This window comes from Columba livia, chromosome 1 (genome assembly GCF_036013475.1).
Source record: "Columba livia isolate bColLiv1 breed racing homer chromosome 1, bColLiv1.pat.W.v2, whole genome shotgun sequence".
Lineage (NCBI taxonomy): Eukaryota > Metazoa > Chordata > Aves > Columbiformes > Columbidae > Columba > Columba livia.
In genome coordinates, this window is record NC_088602.1 from 90,410,089 (window position 1) to 90,435,594 (window position 25,506).

The window sequence follows — 25,506 nt, forward strand, 5'->3', positions numbered from 1 at the left end:
GCTGCCATGAGGTCTCCCCTCAGTCTCCTCTTCTCCAAGCTGAACAAGAGGAAAGAAAAAGGTCAGCGTAGTCATGCTTTTTGCTAACTCTTTGGGCTAGAGCTCATAGTCTGCTCTGAAATCACATTGCAGCTAAAAAGATGGGCTCACCAGATACCTACCTAATGGTGGAGCTGTCTGATACTCTCGCAGGTCATTGCTGGGGGAAAGGCAGTATGGGTAGAATATCTTTGCAGTTTAGTCATTTCGAAGTATGAAAAAGGTCTTTTGAGGCCACAAGGGCAACTGCTGGCTTCCTGAGATTTGCACTGATTAGATCAATCCTGGGCTAGAGCCAGGAGAGGGTGAGGAAGGATGAAAGTTTGACTTCAGACCTTCACATCTCCATTTGTCCTGCAACCTCTCTGTATCTCAGCTGAGCCAAGAGAATCTAGCAATGTGCCTATAGAGGAGATTTGTGTTAGATAAGCATTTTCCATTTAGAATTTAAAAATATAAAATATACCTTTTTGAAATATAAAAGGAGGATAACCCCCTTTTCAAGCACAGAACAATAAAGATATTCTGTATAATCATTCTGTAATTGTTCTTGTTTTTTCTCTATTTGTTCTAATGACTGTGATAGCAGTCAAAGAAGTCATGTAGGCAGTACATGTACATAAAAGAGCCAATAAAAGAAAATAAAAGTTTAAGCCGAAGAAATGAATCTCTCTTGTGATACTTCAAGATTTATCTATTAATTGCTTGCCTGTGGTTTCAAAACTAACAAAAGCTATCCAAAATTGCACTAGGAAATCCTCAGAGTTCAGTCAAATCTCTGATTTAGTCAGCTTCAGCTATCACTGCCATCACCGGCTCATCTATAAATACATTTGCTTTCACAGCGTACGCATTCTGAAACTTGCCCATTGCCTCCTCAGAAGTGCCAGGCTATCGTCTGCTGTTAGACCAGCCCAGCTTCAACGAAGCCAGCGCGAACCCAGCCTAACACGCCAAGCCCATCCCTTGTTGTTAGCTTTGATAGCCGCTGCTATCATTTGATAGTTCGCTTGTAGCCAGTCCAAGTTGGCAGTGTCAGCCCAAGCTGATTGGAGCTGCAGACATTTTTGCTGACTGGAGTCATGCTATCTTTGCCAGTTTGCTGGAATAGACACAGACACTGATTGGGTCATGCTGAAAACATTCCTGTCCTATGAAGCAAGTCTGTTTGTATTTTAGGTTTGCCAGGACTAATGAATTAAAAATCTTGGGCTCGCCACAGTTTGCTGCTTAATAATGCCTGTGACAGAAGGATTTTTTCCTCCCTGAAGCGTGACAGCATCATAATCCCTCGTCACTGGCAAAGAGAGGAAGGAAAAGCGGAATTGTGGAGAAAAGCGGAAAAGGGTGATCTTTTGGGACAGCAAAGTCTATGGGAAGTGCAGGTAGCAGCATGTTGCCCTGACAGCTGTCTCAGCTTCTCAGACCGTGTCAGTTTGTTGCTATGCAGCAGGTGCAGCCTTTTCTTTTATTGAAGCTTTACTCCATAAAGGCAACGACAAGCCAAGGCAGTGGCTGGCCCTGGATTATACAAGTGCAGACACTCCGCTAAGTGAGGTAAGGCAACAGGTGTGAAAACTGAACTAAATTGATAGAGCTGTAACAGCGCTTAATCTGAGTTCTGATGCAGATTTTTTTATGGAGAAACAGCAGCCAGTTCTTTAGGCAATTGTTGTGAAGAAGAGAGCTGCACAGTAAATCTCATTAAATTCCAGGTTGCCCACTCACTCTCATCTCTGTCTACAGAGATATTATTCTTCACGTGTGGAGAAAGGAGGTGGGGAATCGGGGCAGTCAGTCTGCATGTTTCCTGTGTCACCTGCACACAGGCTGCTTCCATCCCTCTCTCTTCTCTTTGGTTGCTTTTTGTAAAAGCAATGGAAAAAAAAGAATGGATAGCAGGATAATTGTTGTGTGTAAAGATAAGATTTATTTTTGTGAATGGGAATAAAATGAAAACACTCTCTTGTGTTATGGTAGAATTCACCATTGCTTATTGAAGGGGTATTGATTTTTGCCCTCACATAGTAGGTGGTTAAAAGAGGTAATTTAAAGACATCCAGACCACAAAGTATGTGACTGGGGTAAGACAACAGATTTAGTCCTAGCAATCTTGTTATGGCAACTTTAAAACCTCTAGCAGAATGCACAATTTTAGTTTCTTAGGCTACGATATGAAATGTTAAGTATACTCTTATGTGGAAGACCACTTGAGGTAGTAAGCAAATGTCAGGGGAATGTGTTCTACCAACACAGAATGATTAACAGCCTTGTTACAAGGATGTGCTTATTGTTTAAAGTCTTTTTTTTTTCTTTACCTTGTATTAGAAGGTATGGAAGGAAAATATCATAAATAATTTTGGATTAGTAGTTCTGTTGTTTTTTAAAAAAATGAGATGTTTCAAATGTTTCTTATAAGGTGAGGGTCTGGGGGGAAATAAGAGATCAGTAATGCTCAGGAGGTTACATTTATTTAGTCTAAATCAATGCACTTCAAAATACAATAATTCAGTTGACTCTCAGGATCTTTTCCTGAGTCTAAAATCATACACTGTGGCAGTTTAGTTGACTTTTCTTTGTCTTTGCCCAATAGATATCTGTTCAGTTTTTGTATGTCTTAATTGTTAGCTAATGGGGAATAAAGAATGATGCCTGATATCCTTCATATACTAGCAGAAAGAGACACTCACAGCTCCAAATAAGATTTATTCAAAGTAATTATTTTAAATATTTTGCTGTTATTTTAAGAAAAGATTATGCACTTCAAATAACAATTTCTTGTGTAGTATTGCAACAGAGTAACCATACCACTCTGTTAGCTAAATATTAAGACAGACAAAGCAAATAAAAAAAGAAATGCTGAAAATTAATGGGCCAAATGCAAATTTTATATTCTTCCACTGATTGCAAGGCAGTGATGCCAGGGAAGGTTTCATTCACTTGTGCATCACCAAGAAATATTATAATCCTGAAATATAGTTCCATTCTATTGACTTTTTGCGACTGCCAAATAATTAAGTGTAAATTAGAATGAGTTGTTGGGATTTCCATGAAATACAATAGCTACTTTACTGAAAAACTGCAAGACTATTGGCTTAGGAAACTGGCTTTTGTTTTCACTAACTAAATGCTGTGTTGTCTGCTGTCACGTGGTACAGCTTCTGGTACATTAATTGTATTTTCCTGAAGAATTTGGTTTCTAATTGACTGAGCAGTTTTTATGACAATTTAAAAGCTACTCTCATAATTGTCCACATAGTTGGTATGGATACAATGCACTCCGGATGGCATAGTCTTCAGTCCTAAAATAATTTCTTTATGGGCAGATCTTTTGTGTGTACGAAGTCCCACTGACTTAATGTTCTCCGCACATGAAGCTAATTAGAAGATTAATATCTGTGAATATTAGCAGCTTTGTGCTAGATATACAAGGAGATTAAGTTTGTAGCCAGCTATTTAATAGAGTTTAACCCAAACTGTTCATTCAAAAGGTTAAATATCCGTAGTAGAGCTCTCAGTACAACTTTTGAGTGTTCAGACATGCTTTAATTATACTATTGCGGATCAGTAGTAGCTAATTCTTTGGTTGTTCAACCATTCTTTAGTGCCCTGCTTGAAATGAACTAGCAGTTTTCTTAATGGACAGGGTTTCATCTCAGTAAAACCACTTTTTGGAGTTGGTGGTCTCAGAAGAAAGACTGAGGACTGAATAAGGTCCCAATCCGGGAGTCAAGCCCATGCAGACAGACCCCTACACCTGCACAGAGTTCCACTGAAGAATCACCACCAAGGTTTGGAGACCCCATAACTTTCTGGTCATTCGGTGTGTGACTATCGGGCACAGTTTGACTTGGGGAGTATGGGTGGAAGGTAGGAGGATGGGTACCTCCTCATTGACACCATGTGGAGTGGTGTGCACGTTTCCAATCACAGGGCAGGCTGAGGGTCATGTTACTCTCAACTCCCCACCCCTTCTTCCTTCTTCACCTTCAGAACCAGGCAGCATTGCCACGAGTCAAGGCTTGCTGAAGGGGCAATGGCGGGGAGCAAGCAGGTGAGGAGAGGGGAAGCTTCCTTTGCCATTGTGCTTTCTAATCTGTAACTAGCAAAAGAAAAGCAGTCTCTGCGCTGAATTTCGCTTTAACCATTTTTAAATGGAAAAGTGAAATGATGCTCCCTCAACTTTGATTCTGAAAGTTGCTTAGCTAGAATAAGAAAGGTAGCTGTGAATGCATGAAAAGCATTAAAACTCAGTTGTTGAATGGTGTCACGTGCTCTGTAATAAATATACTGTTTGTATTATTGCAGCTGGAACAAACAAGTAAAAGCATTGACTCAAGTGCCCACATGATCACCACCGCCAGGGTACCTGCTGATAAGCCAGTACGAATTGCCTTCAGCCTGAATGACTCCCCAGGTACAGTTTAATTTATGGAATAAACCTCAATGAAATAATTGCTTTTAAATTTTACATGTTCTTACAGTTTTTACAATATCAAATGGAGTCCAGTGTTATGGTTGGATTTTTTTCCTAAGTGATAGCATGTGATGAATTTTCCTGTCTGATAACTTTTAATGTTTCAATTAGCAGTTTCATTACACTAAAGCCACTAGACTGACAGTTTCGATCTTAGCTTTCTTTCAGTGGTTTGTGGAATATATTCAAGACTGCAATTAACTATCAAATTTACCTACATATGAAGTATGTCTGATTTTAAGGAATTTTAAAACAAGTCAAAGGATTTTTTGCATTGAGGATGAGGCTAGAGCAGGAAGAGACTTTCCTTTCAGCAGGAAGGTTGGAAAGTGCCGCATGTGCCCAGCTTAGTGAAAGGTTTCAGGAAACGGATGCCCCACATGCCACGTTCCATGAGAAAGCAGCAGAAATTTCATTGACTTATTCATTGGCTTATCCTGTCAGCTAGTGTTGATTGAGCATTAATTTCCCCAAACGTACCCTGTACACACATGGGCCCTTTGGCTTTTGGAATAGACAAATATTATTAGTTTGCACCTTAACTATTATTGACATCTAGAGAGCTGTTGCCAAACAGTAACAGTCAGAATGAAATAAAGTAAGTTGGAAGCTGGGAAGCATCCCAAAAAATGTTGGCTGTGTTCTTGCTAAAGGTGAGTGCCTGGAGTCAGGGTTGAGATGTGTTTATGGCATGAAATATAAGGATCTCTGATAATGATAACTGAAATCCACTGCTAATCACTGCTTTATGGAATGGTATGCATTGTAGAATAATGTGTGAGGCCACTTTTTGTTAATAAAGTCTCAGCTTGAACACAATTTTCTAATTTTAAAAATATTTTATAATATGCATTATCTTTCCTAGCTAATTGTTGTGTCATATTAATTTACAGCTACAAGCCTGAAACAGAATCTTGTTCCCTAAGCAAGGAAACTGAAAATCAAACTTTTTCATATATTATTGCACATAGCTTTCAGCTCATAAAGATTAGTGATGCCGAAAGATTGGGACAAGGAAGCACATGTGGCTGTCTAGGTGCCCTTCTTTAATGAATTAAAATAATCTGGTAATTACATTTTTATTACAGAAAGTAATAGGGAATCGCTCTCATCTCTCAAGACATAGTAACATGGTAAATTTCTTACAGGAATTATGGCAAAGATAAGTCTTGAAGAGAGATGTAAAAGGAAGGACAGTGCTCTTACAAATTATGGAAAAAGAATGCTTATGTGAGACACTGAAAACAAGTCAGGGAAAGCTGAGACCATGGGAAAATCAAAGAGGGTAGAGTGGTTTGTGACAAGAGATGGCAGTAGGAAATGACAAGGTTGTGAATAGTTTGGAAGGAGAGGACATGAAAGGCAGGAAGCCTAGCTTCCTTAACATTGCATCATGTTTTATTTTTTCTTTTCTATCCTGCTAATAATTCCAGCCTCTCTCATAACATTTAGAGAAATATACTCAATTACAGAAAGGTAATATTTTCTGCTACATTTTGTTAAACTTTTCCACAATTTTGAGTCCTTAATTGTATATACATATACAAGTGTTCCTGCAGTATGCAATCCAGAATCTCTGTGAGTACTGATAAAACTAAATAGCCACCAGTAAAGTGAGTGCCATGTTCTCCTCTCCATTGCATCCCCTTGGGGGCTACCAGGAGGTCTAAACCATCATACTGTTTTACCACGTCACAAGAATTCTGCTCTTGGTCTTAGTGGTAAGCCTGAACGTGGTTATTATATTTGATATATCTAAAGAAGGCAGAGGAAATAAACTTCTATCGGATTTCAAAGTTTTCAGCAGACCTTAGTTGAATCAAGAGAGTACAAATTAGTATTTAACACTTTTTATTTTTTTTAAGATGAGCTGCAAAGCATTTAACAGATAGACCTTTAGGTATTCCATACTTTGTGCTATTTTTTTTCTCCTTATTTTTTTAAATATTTCTTTGCTATTGTTTTTTCTTCTTCACAAGGACATTTGTTTTGAGCTCAAACAGGAGTTACCTTCTGTAAGTGTGATAGTAAAGCGTCAGATGAGGCTCATGTACTGCTACGGTATATACAAAATTTCTTCACCAGGGCTAAGTGGTGAGGGAATCTGTCCATCTTAGGCTTTTCCTTAAATTTTACCTCCATTGAAAGGCTCAGTGACAGATTTCACCAAGAAAGGCTGCATTCTTCTTCTGGGGGTTGTACAACTGCTTACTAGGAGAAACGGGCAGCATAACTAGATATAAAAAGGGGAAATGGAATGTTTCTTCTGGGTGGTGATTATCTCACTGGCTAGGATTGTAACCAAGCACTGGGTGTGAGGAGCAGCGAAAGGAGAAACTGCTTTCAACTCATGCGAAGAGATTACTTTGTGTTAACTGACCTATAAGACCGGAGCTGGCTGTCCTGAATGTACAAGAAATAGTTTAATTGTGTTATATTATTCGTCAGTCAACACCTGATGACTGAAATACTGGCCAGCTTTGTGCAGTATTTTTATTATGAAAGTAGGCTAACCAGTTCCTTAAAAGTCTCAGGAGCAGCCCATCAGTGTGTGCTATATAAGAAGACAGTTTTATTGTGTATCTCTTATTCCTGTATATATAGATATCTATGTTTGGCTCTTTTACTCAAGTTCACTAAGCTGGCATCAAACATAGGTTTCCCAGGGTGTGCCTGCACACCATGTTGCACCAGTTTGACTTAAGGTACCTTTTAAAATTAATTAATTTGAACCATATAATTTCATATAATTTGAACTTGGAAACTAATGCAAGTTAAACTGATTACGATGTTCTAAAATTTATATAAGTGTTCCCAAATAGAAAGTTCATTGTCGTTTACCAACATCAATTAAATTAAACTAATGAAATTCAGTATGTCTTAATTTATATCCCTAACTCTTATTTACTGAATATATTAAGATACAATTATTATAACAGGAACTTTATTAAATTTAGACAAGTGGATTTGTTTTGTGTGATAGTCTAAGGGAAGGTTTTAAGGTAAACATCTCTTTACCTTCCCTCCTAGAATAAAAGCTTGAAACGAGTAGAAAAACTCTGCTAGTGACATGTGGTGATTAATGACTGATTTTGAAATTACTAGTAATTTCTTTTGTTTGAAATTAGTCTACCTCTGATATCATTCTCCAGAAAAATCACTGGTAGGAAAGGCAAAACATACATCTTCTAATGAAACCAACAGACAGTGGAATGGTGTAATATTTTTGCAAGCATAGCAAATTAGTTATTTTACTTCTCTTTATGTCTTTGTTGTCCTAGTGGATATGAAGAATATTTTGCTTTTATAGTTGATCATGCAAGATTTTGCAACAGTTGCTTCTTCAATAGCAGCCTTCAAATCTCTACTATATCCTCATTTTGGTTGTAAAGGCAACAGAGTCCTTCCAGCAGATAATGTATTGGTTGAAGACCAGTAGGAACTGCTAAAATATATGACTAAAATTCACAACGTTAGTTTCCTAAACTACACCCGACCTACAAGTAAGTGGCTTGATCTTTGGGAATTGAGCAAGGAACTTAGGTGAGATACCGTCAAAGGGATGATGGCTGTGCATTCATGGGCTTAGATGAAGGTATATGGAGTAGGAGGGTTTTGCTCTTACCTCTTCTGTTATGGGCTGTTTCTATTTTTGGGAGGTCCACAACTCTTATTATTGAGCAAGCCTTCATAGCCTATTCCTGGGTCAGGCAGTGACCATTCCCCACTATTTTACGAGTGAGGTAACTGCGAGGTTGTGTAAGGTCACATCAGGCAGGGCTGTGAATAGAAGCCTGGGAGCTTCAGGCAGCAGTGCCAAGTCGCAGTCACTTAGCCACACAGCCTTCCAGGACAAATTCGATGAGTCCATGCTTGTCTGTCAGTAACCAGGGCTGGAGCTGCTGAATCTCACCACCTTCCTGGGGACGAGACTGGACCCCGATACACATTTTGCCGGTGTTGTCCCACTGTGAGTTGCAGTGCTCGCAGTTGAGTTTGACCGCTTTTCCTGTGTAAGGGCTGATCCACTTACAGGATAACAGCCTACTTATGTTACCTATTTAATTCTTTAATTTAAGAGGAAGAGGTCTGAATACACTTGCCCACGCACGTAGGAGAAAAAAATAGTACCTGATTGTATAATTAAAGACTAGATCATAACTCAGTTACTCAAGGAAGCAGAGCTGTGATTGGCATTTCCTAAATTTCGAGTGCTTGATTTAGCAACTTTAATGTGCTTTCAACACATTTAATTTTTTTTTGTTCTATTTCTGTCTGTCTTTATGAAGATCCTAGAGAAACTGTAATTTGCAAGTTTATACTGCAAGTAAATCAGACGTTGTTCTTAAAAATATTTATTCATTACCTACTGCCCGTAGCCCACAGTTCAGCTAAATGGAGCACCCATGTAGGAAGAGGCTGGGGTGTTACACTTCATTTTACCAGACATCGTGTCATTCAGACAGCAAAGTGTGAGGGATCTCACTTGCTCATCTACATGATGGAGGTCTGAGGTATTGGAATCTCCAGAAGGCCAGAACATGATCAAATAAGTGAAGCTTTCCAGAAAGCATGATTCATCCTCAAATGTGCAAAGTTAACGTATATCAGGGGATGGAATGCATCAGGACATCACTGGTAAGCAGTAAGCCCTTTGTATAAAGACAATTAGTCTTATCACAGTTCAGCCTTCTACATCAGATGGCTTGTGTGAATCTCTGTACCACACATTAGAAGCGCATCTCACGTTTGTATGAATGGATGCTATCAGCAGAGAGACAAGAGCTCATCTGGACAGTGAGAGTCGAATAGCTTTAGCCTTGCTGTCCCTACACAAAGCTGCTCATCAGGCCATTTCAGCATGAAGGTGCGTTGGCTGGGCAGCGTGCTTAGGGAGCTGCTTCTTTTGTTATGTTTTCTGTTCTGCTGCAGGAATGATGGGAGAGCTGCCTCTGATAGAGAAGGGTACTTTGTCTCAGCCCAACTGGTGGAAAGCAAAAGGAGGGAGTGATTTCCCCAGAGACCCTCCCCCAGGCACTCTCAGTTATAATGACATTTTTCAGCAACAAGCAAAGTGCCTGTATGAACCTGATGATAAAAACATGAAAGTCAAACTATTCCATACACATGAGCCAAGTTTTTGGTTAAAAAACCATCAACTCTATGTGCAGAGACTTCACCTTGTAATCAGGGTACAGGTCTTTACCTTTAGTGCACCTTTAAATACAGACCTTCAAAATTAGTTTCAGGATCTATGGGAAATCAGGAAGTGCTACTCATTTAGAAATTGTGTGACAGATACTTTAGCTTAGGTGGCTGGATGAAGTCCCTGATCACACTCTTTCACATCACAGGTTAGTGCTGTTGAGTTTTCTGGAATGGCCATAACATTCACATGCATCTTTGTCCTCCTTTCTCGTTTTCTTTTGACCAGAAACTTGACTCATTTTCAGGCGCAGCAAGTTTCAGTCTCTGATTTTTTTTTTTTATTTTTTATTTTTCAACAAAATATGTTTTCAACAACCAGCATGAATTATAAAACCTTTTTATTGATGAATGACAGGGAAGTGAGCAGTAAAATAGTAACCACAGGGGTGAGATGCGTTTTGTATCTGGTGAAGAATCAGCCTAGTTATTTTCAGGGTTTTGTGGGACAGAAAAGCCACTGACTTTATTATAAATGGGTCTTTGATTGTATCAGTGATTCCTTATAACAATCTAGGCACTCATTAAATATTGATAGTAAGTTGAGAAAAAGGAGAAAAGGAGATATTTCTGAATTCTGTTGTCTAGTTATTGATATGTAGAATAGAAAAGAACAAATACAGACAGATAAGGAGAGGGTTATGAGAGTGTTTTGATCTTCAGAATATTTTCTTTGACATTTCAGACATTTTCAATATTTCTAATTTTCAGAGTCATAGATTTTTAAGGCTAGAATCCAATGTGATTTTGTCTGATCTCTTGTGTAACACCGAGTATTCAAGTTTGTGTGGGCCAGAGTGATTCTTTTGGAAGGAAATGCAAGAGTTTATATCTTTCCTTTTGACTTTCTGAAAACATACTCAAAAAAGCTCTAGAAGGCAAATGACTGTTGTCATTTGTTTTCCCCTTTTGTGAAATCTAAATGCGTTTAGTTTTCACCAAGTGGTTTTTGTTGTTATTGTTGTGGTTGTTACTTTGACAACAGTGAAATACAGACTGAGCTGATGCAGTAATTTATTTAACTGGAAGCTGTGGGGAAGGTTTTTTGTTGTTCTTTTTGTGGAAAACAAAATTGCAGTTAGCTGTGAGGCTTTATCTTAATTTTTGTAAACTAAACACTTCAGCTGAAAATCTCAGAGGAGCCTAAGAGAATTAGGAAGCGAGAAAATTTTCAAACCACTGGAGTCCCCAATTTTTCTCAATGATGTTCTGCACATCAGATGGTGATTTAAACAAGTCTTAAACTAGCATAACTAAATAAAACCCTAGCAGCTGTTCAATAGATGCTAGGGCAGGCCCATTATAAAATGTACTATGGTATGTCATAATGGTTAGGATACCAATATGTTCTATTTTTAGTACCATTGACTCAGTCACTTGAGTTCAAAAAATAAGCAGGGAACATCTGTTTATTGAAAGGATTTCCTTCATAGTAATTTCTCTATTCCATTGTTTTAGAATTATTTCCAGACTTTTTTTTACTTGTCCTTTACTGAAGATAGTCCAATATATTTTCTAATATTCTGACACTGAACATTATTTTTGTTTTCTTCCTAATACCTGATGTGGTAAAAAAGTAATAACTGGCTGATGTTTCTTTAAAATTCTTGGAGCTGCTTTTGCTTTGTTTTCCTTAAGTTAAAAAAATGTTTGAGGTCCCTCCTTAAGGCCACTCTACCAAAGACTGTATTGCTGAAATTGTCAAAACAAATAGCGGCTTAACTGCCGTCCACGACTCTGGTCCAATATCTCTGTCAGAATATTTAACAGCTATTCAGCCAAATATTTGTAGAGCAGCTGTACCCCTAGTCAGACTGAGTCCTAGTCCGTCCTTCCTTTTAGCCTTGCCATATGATTCATCTTTCTTCTTTTAGAAGATTAGTCTATTTTTAAATATTGTACAAGAAAGCGACAGCATATTAAAAGTAAACACTTGCATATCAGCCTGATACAATTCTATACAATTAAAGCAATTTAAATATTTTCCAGAATTGACATCTTTGGGATATGGTGAAAAATGAAAAATGAAAAATGAAGTGGGTGGGTAGAGGGTATGACTTCTTGATAATACTAGCAAGACCCCTACCCCTTGAAAATATAGAACTTCATTTTGTTTGCTGAAGAAGTTCAAAAGCTTTTGGGTCTGCCCTCTATATCACTGTATTTTTTTCTTCTTCTCTGGGCATCCCTTCCTAGAGGTGCCCAGCTCAAACTGTGTTAGTTAAAATAAGGCTCTGACCATGTGTTAGCGAGTATGTTTATTCTTCATAGGATAAGGTGTCTTATTTTACTTTTTCTTTGCTGTATGACCACTATGGGGAGGATGAAGAGATAACAAGTATTTGATAAATAATTTAAAGCCTAATCTCTACTCTTTAAGAATACTCAGAATCCATGTGGTCCTCTAAATCTTGTTGTAGTGTACAAGTCTGCTAACATAGAGCAGGTTGCAGGATCTGACCTATGTTAGCCATTTTCTCCAATAAGAGCCATCCTTGTTTAATTTTGACACATTACAAATAACTGACTCCGTAAGACAGCTAATAGTAACCTTCTCTTCACCCCTCGTAACCTGTAGTAAGATGCATAAACAGTCATCACAATCCAATGCAAAACTGATAGTGTGAAAGTCACTGGGAAAGAAATATTGCCGTGGCTAGCTGTGACGCTACCAAGTATGATTCATATTTCTGATCCCAGTCCAGCTACTAGTGGGCAGGTGTCCACACCACAACACTGACGTAACTGGCACAGTCTATCCCACCTTTGCTGGAAGCCTGTACTAAAAATAAAGAAATAAATAAAAACACAGTTTGGCTTGTTGTCATGAATGAACTAACTCCAGTCCATAAGGGTTGTTATCTACAGGTTAGCATAAAGACAGTTCTTTGCAGGATGGAGAGATTTGTGGTACCTTCCCCATTCTAATCACATCTGTGTAGGTAACAGTCTTCTAGCTCAGGGGCTGCCAGGCTGGTTGTGTGTTCTTGTGGTTGCCTTTGGGTGGTGAGAGAAAAGGTTTCTATTATTGTTGGGTTAGCCCTGGTAAGTCATTGTATTGTGATGGGGAAGATATCTTTCCCTTCATTCAAGTAATGAACTCTTTGGTAGCAAGGATATTGTCCTTGGAAGGTTCTTTACTTTGCAGTGTAATGGAGAGCTCAGCAAAGATAGTTTGCATTTCTTGTTTTTGTTAAATGATCAAATTTTCTGCTGCACTAACTGGCTTTGTTTTGTTTCTTAATCATTGAAAAAAAACACACCAAAAACCCCCAAAAAACGCTTTCTGTCTTTCCAGCACCTAAACATTTTCTACTTGCCAACCCACTAGTATTTTCAAGGAGTCTATTAAGGTATGTCAAGTGTAAAAGATAAGCAGATGTGGAGGTGTTTGCAAGATCCTGATATTATTGTGAATATATGCAATGTACAACTACATTAAACAGATAATTTGAAATTTTGTAGACACTGACTTTTAACATCATGTTTATCTTTTAGACGATGCTTCCTCTGAAAACTTTCCCTTGGCATTTCCAGATCTAGATCAGCAGCTGCAGGTAATTGTTTTGTTTTGTTGTGTTTTACTAGGGTTCTACTTCACATTCACTATATTTGTTATGATAAAAAAACTCCGGTTGTTACACTAAGGTGAAAGTTTTTGGTGGTGTTTCTCTAACATATTAACATGTAACTAAACTATATTTCTGTAGATGAAAACATTGACTTTTCAAGATTGACAGAAAAATTTATTTGACATTTTAAAGCCAATTGCAGGGAAATGCCTATCTGAACAATCTCACCTGCTTTTTAAACTTTTTTATAATCCCTGTGCAAAACATAGCATATGCTGTACTGCAATGGAGTTCTTGCAGTTTTGACGGGAGAAGGAATGAGCCGGGTATTATATTCTCCTGCCTGCAGGCCATGTAAAAACCAGTATGATCAGCTTTCTCTGAAGCATTCCAAGAGAATGCAAAGGTGTATTTTGTAGTGCCATCTTATCTCTAATCTTTGGTAACTAAAATCAGTAATCAGGACTGATGAGAGCCTCCTCAAAGGTGCTCTACTTCCTGCTGCATAGCCAGCAACCCTGGTGGATGCCCTAGCAGGTGTCTGCAGATAGCAGGGGACAAAAGTGGTGAATCCTTTTGTGACCGGTCCCATTTGTCAGTGCAGCACAATGGAGCCCTGATACACTGGATGGTGAGGTGGCAGTTGATGGCAACTCCATGGATCACCAGGCACAGAGCCAGCTCTGTATCCAGGGATTATTTCCCTTTCCTCTGTGGCAGTTCTGGAGTGTTTGTTGGCTTTTGTAGACTACTTCAGATCATCTGTTTCCCAGGAGCATTTAGACTTCCTCTGATATTTCAATATGAAGGCAGTTGTTTCCTGAGTGTAAATTGAGAAAGGCATTAGCAGAGCATGTTGTCCAATGATGTCATCCTTCCTGTCCCCACCAATGAGTGAGACAACACTGGAGGGTTGCTGACTTAAAGAACTGACTCTCCTCTTGTGCTGCTTTCATCAAAAAGATGACTGAAGAAGGAATGGAGTATGACAGAGGCTGTTCTTGCTCTATCCCTCTAATCCTGAGAATAAGGGCAGGTTCTTTAGGCATAACTTGGAAAGACTAAAGGAATGAAGAGCAATCTGAGATTTGGGCTGAAAGGAACAGGGCAGTATGTTGGCCTCTGTATTCTGCCGATCTTCCAGTGCAGCAAAGACAATTGATATTTTTTTTTCCCTCAGAAGAATTCAATTTGAGAAAAGCAATATTTTTTTATGGCCAAGGCACTGAATTGAAAGCAAAGAACCTGCATTCTGTTTGCAACTCTTGTCAGTGACACATTGTGCGATCCTGGAGGAGCTGCTTCATCCATCTGCTCATCTCTGAAATGAGGTTAATATTTTTTACCTTTTTTGTTAAAGAGCATTGAGATCAGCAAGTGAAGACTACTCTAAAAGAGCGAAGTGTGATTATCATTACTGCTGTTGGTACATAAAACCAAAATTACTAGTGTTATATGTAGGTACTTTATAGGAGAAGTGATGATTATTTTTTATTAGGACTTTTATGACCCATTTCTGAAACATATAATGTACTCTAAATGTGTAATTTCACGATAGACTGAAATTGCCCCTCTGGAAGCATTCAAGTCTGCTGGATAAATAATAGCCTTTCAGTAAAAGTTTTTAAAGTACTCACTAGAGCAATTCCACTAAGTACACCCTCTTGGTCTGTTAAATATCTAACATTTTTTCAAGAGAACCTTCCTTTACTCTCATGATCTCAAAGAAACAATCAGAGGCTTTGATGCAAATAATGTTATTTTTATCATCCTTCAGAAACTTTTTTGTGTAATATTGAAGAAGTTGCAAGGGTAACTTATGAGAACTATCTATCTGGATGACACAGCCATTGAAAAGAATAGAGCTAGTGGTAGTGCTTCATCCTTTAGCTTTTCAAGCTTACATGCGTATTTATATTTAGATGCCTTTACATTCAGCCAGAGGCAGTTAAGTCACCACAGGGTTCTGAGCTGATGCAGAAGTAACGGTGCATTTAGCTTCAGTAATGAAAACTTGAATTTCCTTGCTTTTATCCATCTGGATCACAGCTTAAAGTTATGACTATTTAATGTAATTACATTACATTTACGTCACTTAAAATTTCAAACAATCAATATCTGTAACAAAGTTATAATTTACTTAGTTACACTTTCTTATTAATTGCTTTTTTAAATTGCTATAATCCAAACTGCTAAAGGTCTGTCAGCCCCGTGTAGCATGTGGTTGCAATTTATGTTAATGTAACCATACCAGCTTTGAAAAATGTAGCTCCTGTATTACAGAAGCAAACTACAACATGGGCTTCACCAGGACCTGCAGAAGTACTTGTCATTCCATCCGTGCTTTTCACTCTCCCAAAGTTAGTTAGGATAAAGCAGCACACATTAAGTATCATGTTATCGAACCCTTTAATCAACCGTGGCATAGCACCCTGAAATGCTTGAATTTGTAAGAACGCTGGTACATATTTTAATAATAAAAATATCACATCTAGAGCCACAGGATTTTCATCGCCATGCCATAAATACAGTCAAAAGCATTTGTATTTTATTTAAAGAAACAAACTATAAATGCAGGGTAGGTGGCTATATAATAATAGGCACTTAAAAAAAAAAAAAAAAAGGCAACTTTCCAGGTTTCAAACATCCAAAGGAAACTTTTGAATACTGTTTAAAAAACAAACAAAAAAGGCCAGATTAGCTGATCTTCATGCTGGATTCTGAAAGCAGCTTGAAAGCTATGTAAGTTCACGGAGTGACTTGGAAATTCAGAGCCTTAGAATTTTATGCATGCAGGCAGCAGACCACAGCCTGAGTACCAAGCAATTTGCACCTCTGTTTTAGGCTTCAAGCCCTTGTAGTTCTATGTTAGGCCCTGGCAGACAACTTGGCTGTTTGAGCAGAATTACCTAGTGTTCCCACTTTTCCTACCACAATCCTGCCATACCTGCTCCCTGGGCATCGGTGTCCGATGGCAGGGCAAAGTTCAGGGCAGCCTCCCCCGACAGGGTAATAAACCCTCCTGTCCAAGCACCAGTGCCAACTTTACAGAGGTAGAGGTAGGATTGGCTGGAGAAGAGGTATTTCTAGGAGACTAACTCCAAATAGCTAATTCTCTATAAGGACTCTTACTAGAAGACAATCCTAGTTGAAAGTTACGGCTTCTTTCTGAAGAATAAAAATTATCTACTAGGTAGATTCAGACTAAAAATGTTTTCTTTTCCAATTATCTTGTTGAATGTTACATTTTTCTAGTACTCTGAAAGGAAGAAATTCCAAGAAGTAATTAGTAAGAAAATAATGTCTATTCTCTAACTCAAAAGTTTTGCCCTTTTTGTTTGTTTTGTTGGTTGTGTTTTTTTGGTTTGGTCTGGTTTTGTTTTTTTGCTTAAAAAAAAATTATGTGTGATCAACCAGACACAAAACCTCTACATATGAGAACAGAGCAGTTTAAGCTATATACAGGAAAAGCCTGGCCTCTTTTGCAACTTTATCACTAAAAAAACTATGAAGAAGTTCCTGATATGCTACCAGCGAAACAAATTTCCTATTAATAAACTTCTTGCTTTTCAATTACTTTTGTCTGCAGTCTTGGAAATTATTCTCTTCCCACTGAGGAGCATCATTTTGAACAAGGCTAAAGCACTTGCTTATTTGGGCTTCAGTGTCATTTCCCCCTGCCCTTTTGTGAGCAACGTGGTGGGTAGCGCAGGGGGGCTTGGTTTGCTGCGTGGGTCAGTTTGTTATTGGGAAACATTAACCTTTGCCTCCTGTAAAAGTTGCACTGGGCCTTGGATTTCCTTGATTAGCTGCGTAGTGGGTGGCGGCCCCCCTGACAGACACTCTACTACGGGTTATCTGCTATATTTAGACACGACATCAGCATCTAAGGCCTTGTTGTTTAGGTCACTGAATACAGAGGAAGGTATCCAGTGTTAAGTACCCGCATTACTATTCTCCGTGTGCTGTCTGTCCTGTTCCAGCATTTCCTGTGACTTGCTCAGTTCATCTCCGTCTTCTCTGTCAAAGTCTTTATTCCAGCTGGGAGTCTGAAGCTGAAGACGGAAGAACACAAGGCACATATGGATGCACAGGGTGTTCTGTAATTATTCATTATCTCTTCTCATGAAATCATGAGCTTGAGAGTGGCATTCATGCCATATTTTGTATTATGCATCTGTTGAGATCAATGGAATTAGATGGCCGTAGAATTGCTTCAACCGTTTATAACATCATTTTGTTAAATCAAGAATAGTTTTTCATGCCTTAGTGGGAAATGTCTATAGAAAATAAGCAATTAAAGTATTATGAAAGGGACAGTTTATTGTGTGTGATACCAGTGTCGTGGTTGAGACGGACAAACGACATGGACCACGTTCTTCCAGGATGAAAGTAGTAGATGCCATTTATTGCTACAAGTGCATTTTTATACAGTTCTACCAATTCACATGTCTCTTCACCATTGGTTACAAGTTACAGCAGTAACATCTCATTGGCTAATTTTGCTATCATCCATGTTACTCTTCTACTCCCTTCTCTCTCATGGGTGCAACTTAATATCTCCAGATACCCCTTTACTCCCATCCTTCTCAAGGGTAAACCTTAATATCTTCAAGGTTGATCTCTATTCCCATACTCCCTGTCAAGGATTCCACAGACCCACTGTAGTTTCCCACATACCAGTATTTAGCAGAAACCTTGTTTACTCTGGAACTTTATAATGGAACTATCACTTCTACTGACTGCCAAGGCTCTTGTTAGACACATACAAAATATTTTAGAAAATTTAAAAGTATACTGTGTTTTTAAAGGGTATGTTGTATTTTTTAAATATGTATTAAATTCCAAGAGAATTCCTAGAGTATGGTGGTACCCTGTAATTAGAGTTGATTGCCTATCAACTTGATAAGTATCCTGTAATCATGCTGTGATAACTATGACCTTATATTAGATTATGTAAGACATGGATGTTGACAAAGTCAGAGCATCATACCAAGGTTAGAAAAGAATGGAAAATCTCTTATGAAAGGAGACCAAAACTCTCAATTGCTCTCATCCAGTTGACCTGAATTGTTTGGAGGAAAGATAACTGCTTACTTTTATAAAACTAGACTAGATATATCCTAGACTAAATATCTGAAACTTGTTGAAGACTTCCAGTTGCACAACAAAACGTAGCTGCAATGTGCAACTATCACTTCCACTTGGAATAATGTGGTTTCTTCCATCACGGAAGAGTACACAAAGCCGCATAATGAACATGGGCCACATGCAAAATATTTGCACTGAACTGTTTTTTCAGAAAATTTTAGCTGAAAATTACCAAATTTACAAAAAGCAAGACACTGCTCTTTAATTAGATCAATGCTAAAGACTGCCTTTGAGACAAGTGCATATGCTCAGCTGGCAAAACTGCATGATATAATTTTTCTTTAAACTTCAACCTTTTCAGGAGAAATATTTATTTTTTTTTTCACAGTAATATCAAAAAGTAAATGCAAACAAACAAAGGTGAATTAACAAATAAACTGTATTAAGGTTTTCGAGCACTTGGGAGACACCGTCAACTATACAGCTTTTGTGGATATAGAATGCTGATATTCATATGACATGGCAAAACACACTTAGTCATGTGAGCAAAGTAAAAAAAAATACTGAAAACTGTCAGGCATAGCAGGACAGACCGCTAGTATGACTAAAACCTGTGACTTTTGTATGAGCTTTGTGAACAAAATCAGAGATGCTTTATGTGCATATTTTGACAGCACAGGAAAGTGAGGGTGGATGACACTGAAGCCTGAAATAAGCAGGATTAAAAGTAGCAACTGTTGCCATTAAATATAACTTTATTTTGGCAGGGGTGTTTTTTGCTTATGTAGCAGGTATGCTTTTATATAAATAAATTTATGGATGGGCAAGATACTTCATGAAGTAACAAGCTCGGGCTGTCCTAAGGAGAATTAAAGTACGGCTGGTGGCTTCTGAGTAAAAAAAATATATACCAAAAACTGAACTTTGTTCAGGCCTGTTGTAATTAGTCACCCGGATAAACTACCAAACTCTTACCAAAAAAATAGTAGACAGACTTAATGGATGAAAAGTGCTTTCTACTGGGAATTCCAGTTCTTTTTCTCTTCCACATGAATGCCATCAGGGCAGAATCTGCAACGCTTGCCATGGCCTGGCCACAGGGCTCCAAAAGAGTCATTCCAAGTGGAATGGGGAGCAGAGAAAGACTGCTTGGATAAACGAGGGAAAATGTAAATTTAATCCAGGATGGCTTAGAGGAACACAGCTTTACCAAGACGTAGGTCTTGGGAAGCATATGAGAGCCGTCTGTAAGTACATCTCGGGTAAAACCAGTAGGACAAAGAACCATCATTTGAATGAATGATAGTTCTGGCAGAATAAAAGACTATACAAATCTGTCTTCAACAAAACCAAGCTGGAAATGACAAAACTGTTTCTAATCCTTGGTGAGGCTCTGGGCCAGGCTTACGACTGAGGCTGAGGACTTCTGTTTTTCTTAGACAGAACCGGGCAAGCCTGTGAAGCACAGGATTTGCTTCTGATAACAGGGGACTGGACTTGCTGATTTTGCACGTTCCTCCCATTTCCATTTAGATTAATATGGGCTAGTCCAATAACTGTTACTATTCTGGTACTGTTTTCTGTGGAAATATGTTAATACTGTAAATGTCTACTGGCTAGTTGGAGATACCCCTCTGGAACACACAAGTTTTGCCTCTGTTTCTGCATTTGTTTTTCAGGAGTTTGCCCTGCCATCTTCTAAAAATGCATCTCCTGGTGGGAGCAGATATATCATTAATTCTTTGCACTCTTGTTTTTGTCAAAAATAGGCTGTTAGACATAGGTAAAATAATTTCACTGTGCTTTTGTGTTGGCTTGCGTTTTCTTATGGGCGGCAAAGAACTGACCAGATTTGCATTGCTCAGTTTTTTTCTTATGATTGCGGTAGAGGTGTTTGTTAAATACTGAATGCATAAGCCTGTTTCACATCCTAATGGCCAGAAATTACTCATGGACAGTGTGGGTACTATCTCTAAAACCTTTCTTTTAAATTTCAAAATTACAAAAGAGCAAACTAAATTGTCCAGCCATCTAGTAATATAAAAACATAATTTTCAATTTTAAAGTCAAAATACACTCAGAAATTTAAAAAGTTATCGATATAGTGCTTAATAGCATCAGACAAAATTAAAAAGAATTGTATGAACAGAATACTAGTAAACTGATTTTATCTTTTGTTGCCAGTTTGAGTGATAAAATCTTAATGTAAGAAAAAATGGCACTGAAGAGGAAACAATGATAGGAAGGGGTTTGAAAATCAGCAACTGGTCCTAAGTGGGAATTAGATACTAAGTCTCAGCATGGCTAGATAATTTTTAGCTCTCTATATATATCTTTTGAGTGGGAAGATGGAATATAGAAACTGAATGCTGCTTTAATTTTTAAAATGGTTTAAACAAGCTAGATTTGCAGAAACTAAGTTGGAAGCAAAAGCAAGTTGTTTCTTGTTTGCCTTTTTTTTTTTCTTTCTTTTGAAGTATCATTGCTTGGGGACTTTCCTCCTGGGTACTGTTCAAAATTGTTTTATTGTGACGCATTTGTTGTTTGCTGATCTCCCATAGATACCAGAGATGCTACTTTGGCTCACCCTTGCATTCTTGGGTTAGAGCGCTGAGACTTCTATATTCTGTCTTGTTAAATTTATGCTTATTATTTGGGTGGCTATATGAATGGTGCTATTGCTCATCCACATTGAAATGCAATTAAAAGCCCTTTCCTAGCCACCAAATCCATCAAGTCACGAACTGCCCTTTCCCTGGGGTCCCAGATTCTCTGAGCTCAGTGAGAATAAATCTATGTGCTGTGAAATAATCCTACCACCGCATTTTTACTTTTAAAACATGGAAATCAAATGTCTATTTTAAAATGACCCATGTACCACCTACAAGTACTTTCAGGGTCCATACATTAGTTATATCTCTGCATTGGGGTACATCTGAAGTCAGATTATCCCACCTCCTGAATAAAAGTGTTTTTAATCTTCGTTTCTGAATACATTTAGTAAAATTTAAATTTCCAGTTTATCTAAAGCAAAGGTTTACAAGATCATAAGTAGGAAAAGTCTGAAGACCTGTGTTTTTCTTTTCCTAACAACTGAATTGAAGGAATAGTATACTACAGAGAAGAGTAAAAGTAAGACAAGAAATAAAAAATAATCTACTTATATTATAAAAGGCAATGGGATGTTCTTTAACTGGACAGTAATGGAACTATTTTAAGTGCTTCCTTTTGCTTCAAACAGGTGGCTCAAGCATGCTATTTGGAGTTCATTTACAGTCAATTGATTCATGGCTAATAGCTTAAAAATACTACACTTCCTGAAAGTATTATAGTCAAAATGTGACAGTCAAGCCTGAAGCCTGAATTAAGTCACATTCCTTTTAAGGAACAAAAAGCACTGACATTCAAGCGAACTGTATTTTCAATATCTTCATTGAAATTCATATAAGGAATCCCAAGACAGCATGGTTTCATTTGTTATATTTATTGCCTCCAGTGTACATTAAAAAAGAAATCAAAATCTTACTGCAATAATATTGATATTTAGGCTAGGAGGTACAGTGTTTTTGCCTTCATCTTGTCTTTTTTGTCTGTTTGATTTGTTTGTTTGTTTGATTGTTCTGCTGTCACTATCACACACACTTTGCAAATAGAGCCGCTTTATAACATTTCTGCTAACTACATGTATCTCCTTCTTTTACAAGAAACAGACATGCGGAGAAACTTGAGTATGATCTTGAGCAAATGACTTGCAGCTTGAGGCATTGCTGGGATAGAACCCATCATGAAATCTTGGCTACACTGGGGTCGGCAGTAAAACTCCTGTTGAGTCCAGCAGAATCAGCCCCAGTCTCCTGGTTCATGGTCCTGTGCCATTTAGTAATAAATTGTAATAAGCATTGCATCTATGAAGATAAGAGTGTTTAGTCAACAGCTTGCTGTGACTTTCCATTCCTTCGGAATTGGAGAGTAAGAGCTTGTCTGCACTCAATTGATCCTTCTGCTCAGTGCTGCAGTTTCTGCAGTGAAAATGTGCTTATGTATTTTATAGGTCTGACAAATGCATCAACTTTAGCATTTGTATATTACTGTAGCTGAAAAATACAGTGATAAGGGAAAAATCTTTCTTTGAACAATCTTTAGGGATACTTTGCAAAATTGACAAGGAAAGTTCAGAAAATCCTGACAAGGTTTGGAGGTTTATGCATATTCCTAAGCAAGGAAGTGGTTTTTTCCTTTCCATGGAAGGCCATCACTAGGAATATTTGGCTGTATCTTGCAGTTAGGTGGGGCAGTGTGTGGGGGAATTCTTTAAGTATTCTCACAGGGATTAAGATAAATATTGTATCTTTCAAAATATATGTTTTTTCCTAATATTTCATTCAAAAGCAGTATATATATATATATATATTTTTTTTCTCTTCTTTTCTTATAGCCACTGCCTCCTTGTCATGACTCTAAGGAATCTATGCAGGTGTACAAACAGCACTGCAAAATAGCAGAAGAGTACCATGAGGTCAAGAAAGAAATTGCTCTGCTGGAAGAAAGAAAGTGAGTAACTTTCCCAAAGTATTTACTGTTGTATAATCTCTTTGTAAAATCCTGTTTTAAACATGAGGGTTTCACATGATATTTTCTCACGTTATAATTCTGCCTGACCCTTACAGTACAGCACAACGCTTAGGACATTTGTCCATAGGATCATCTGGGGCCACTAAGGACATGGAGTTGTCATTATTCTGGGCTCTCAGTTATATAGATATCCCTAAAAACCTTCACCGACAACCTCCACATCACATAACAATCTAGTTCATCTGATGTGAGTCCCCTTTTTAGTTTTAGGGATATTTTTTTCAATTCCACTTTACATACTTTCATGAAGAACATAATGGATTCTCAGCTAGGTTTAGAGTACTTGACAATATTAGGAAACATTTTCCTGTGAGGTGCATTGTCTCTATGTACATTGACATTTTAGGTGTACATATCCAAAGTGCATAAGCTGGAGAAAATTATTTTTCTTGTCTATGGCCTATACTCACACCTCTGTCATCTTTGCATGACTATTAAATGCCAAAGTGCCTTCTGTGACTCTTGGTCCTTTTCCACAAGAAACCTGACAAATAAATTCATAAAGAGGAAAGAGGGTGAGTAGTGGAAGCTTTTAACAGACAACCAACCCCAAGGAATAACACTTACTGCTAAGTGAACTTTCTCTTTCAAATGCTTTTTTGTTTGCACATTCACACTGAAGGTGACTTCAAGCAGTGTTGCCTTCTTCAGGGAGAGTTACCTCAGTGTTGATCTCTGAGACTCCTTGCGAAAATGAAGACCACACCATTTTTCTTCCAAATGTTGCTTGAACAGAAAGAGCTCTGCTGCAGAGTGGGCTTTGAGTAGAAGGTGGACCACTGTATCCATTTCATAGCAGTATTTGCACAGCTGACCATGCAGTTCAGCCAAATGTCCATCCATGGTGGTCTTCAGCTGCAGAAGCAAGCTGATGGGAGGGAAACTGGTGAAAACTTGTAATCTTACAAGTAAGACACCAAAGATCTCCTTGAATCCAGACTATTCTGGGTAAGAAAATGAGACTTGTCTTTATTGGAGTTGATGGCTACAGGCACTAGATAGTTAGTTGTTGCCTAAAGTGTCAGAACTAGCTGAAGTTTCCCCCTACAAATCCCCTTCCACTGCAGGACCTGTATGGCACTCAGTTGCTGACATACTGGCACAAAAGTTAAAAAAGAAGAAAAACTAACCAGAAGAGATTAACACCACATTGTCCCAGTGTTTGCATTTGATTAATCATCAGTTAAACTTGGCCAATCAAAAGTAATTGGTGATTTTTAAAAGATGTAGAGAAGATAAGTAATTAAAATAATTTTGCAATGATTTGTCAAAGTTGATTGTCTGATATAAGCTGCTTACATGTGTATTTAGCAACCATGTGAATTCCGAGGAAAACATGTGTTTGTCTTTTCTGAAAACCCAAAGGGAACATAAAATATTAAATGGTTGTTGAAGTGCTTAACTTCAGACATATAAACTCAAAAGCTAGCCTTAGATCATTTGGTTTTTAGGGTCTGCTAATATAAATGTGTTACCATTACTGACACATCCCTGAATCAGTTATGCGTATTTAAGAAGTAAGCTTAGAGACCCTGAAAACACCTATATAATTTGCATTTACTAGAATGCAAAAAAATACTGTTTGAATGAATTTTTGTTTATGTGTTTCGTTTTATGTAGTCTGTGGTACTAGCTGAATTAGAAATACCTTACTCCTTGGGAATAGCAGGTACATGCACAAAATTGTTTACCTGAGCTCTAAATTATGCTAATCAACCTCTGAGCTCAGACGTCAGCCTCTCAGCAGCATTTATCCTGGATGAATTAAGGAGCTTCAGGCTGGCATTCTCTTTCATTCCACCAGTGCACGTCAATAGCGGAACAGTGTGAGGAAGCTTCCACCACTGCTACATTTGCTGAACCTTTCTGTGGTTAGAAGATTTAATGCCCCAGTAAACATATGTGAAAACAAGAGTGGCTGAACAAGGCAGCAAATAGAATTATATTGTTGTGATTCCTATGTGCCTTCTAATTACATATTTGTGGCCGAGATATTAATATGCTGTGTAGCTGTGAAATGTCTAAGCATGATAAATATCAGCGCAGCACCTTTCACCAACTTCCAAATCTCTTAATCTGAAGAAGCGGTCCCACAAGCACTGGGACTGAAGATGCTTAATTTCCTACAGGCTGGTGCACTGTGGTTATTTGATTTTGAGGTTTAAAAAGCTGCAAGTTCCAAATGAAGCTTTTTTCTACAGATGGAAACTACTCACAACTCCTCCCTCCAGGTAGATTCTCCATTTTGTAGTATTTTGGAGGTCTCACGATACTGCCATTCCCCTTTGAGGTGTCTTTCCTTTCTGCAGCAGTCTGGTTTTATATAAAACCTTCCAGAAACTGACACCTCTTCATTTCATGAAGTTCGGTTGAAATTGAAAGGTGGATTAAAAAGGTATTAGGACACATGCACCTTTACACACATGTAAGCATATATAACCTGAACACATCAGCCTTGATTTTTATTTAAACTAGATAGAAAAGGAGTGT

The 25,506-nt window shown here is 38.0% G+C and overlaps 1 protein-coding gene across 4 annotated transcripts in view; it reads left to right on the plus strand.

The window, feature by feature from the left end:
- Positions 1 to 892: 892 nt before the first annotated feature.
- Positions 893 to 25,506, plus strand: part of MAP3K7CL (MAP3K7 C-terminal like) — a 31,940-nt gene continuing 7,326 nt past the window's right edge. Inside the window, exons 1-6 of one of the 4 annotated variants that reach the window (XM_065066086.1) lie at positions 893 to 1,596; positions 3,686 to 3,830; positions 4,033 to 4,093; positions 4,348 to 4,456; positions 13,220 to 13,278; positions 22,820 to 22,935. In XM_065066086.1, coding sequence (XP_064922158.1) covers positions 4,076 to 4,093; positions 4,348 to 4,456; positions 13,220 to 13,278; positions 22,820 to 22,935 — 302 coding nt within the window. In that variant the 5' untranslated portion in view covers positions 893 to 1,596; positions 3,686 to 3,830; positions 4,033 to 4,075. The remainder of the gene's footprint in view (positions 1,597 to 3,685; positions 3,831 to 4,032; positions 4,094 to 4,347; positions 4,457 to 13,219; positions 13,279 to 22,819; positions 22,936 to 25,506) is intronic. The other 3 variants (XM_065066075.1, XM_005511395.3, XM_065066097.1) reach the window with 3 other exon arrangements.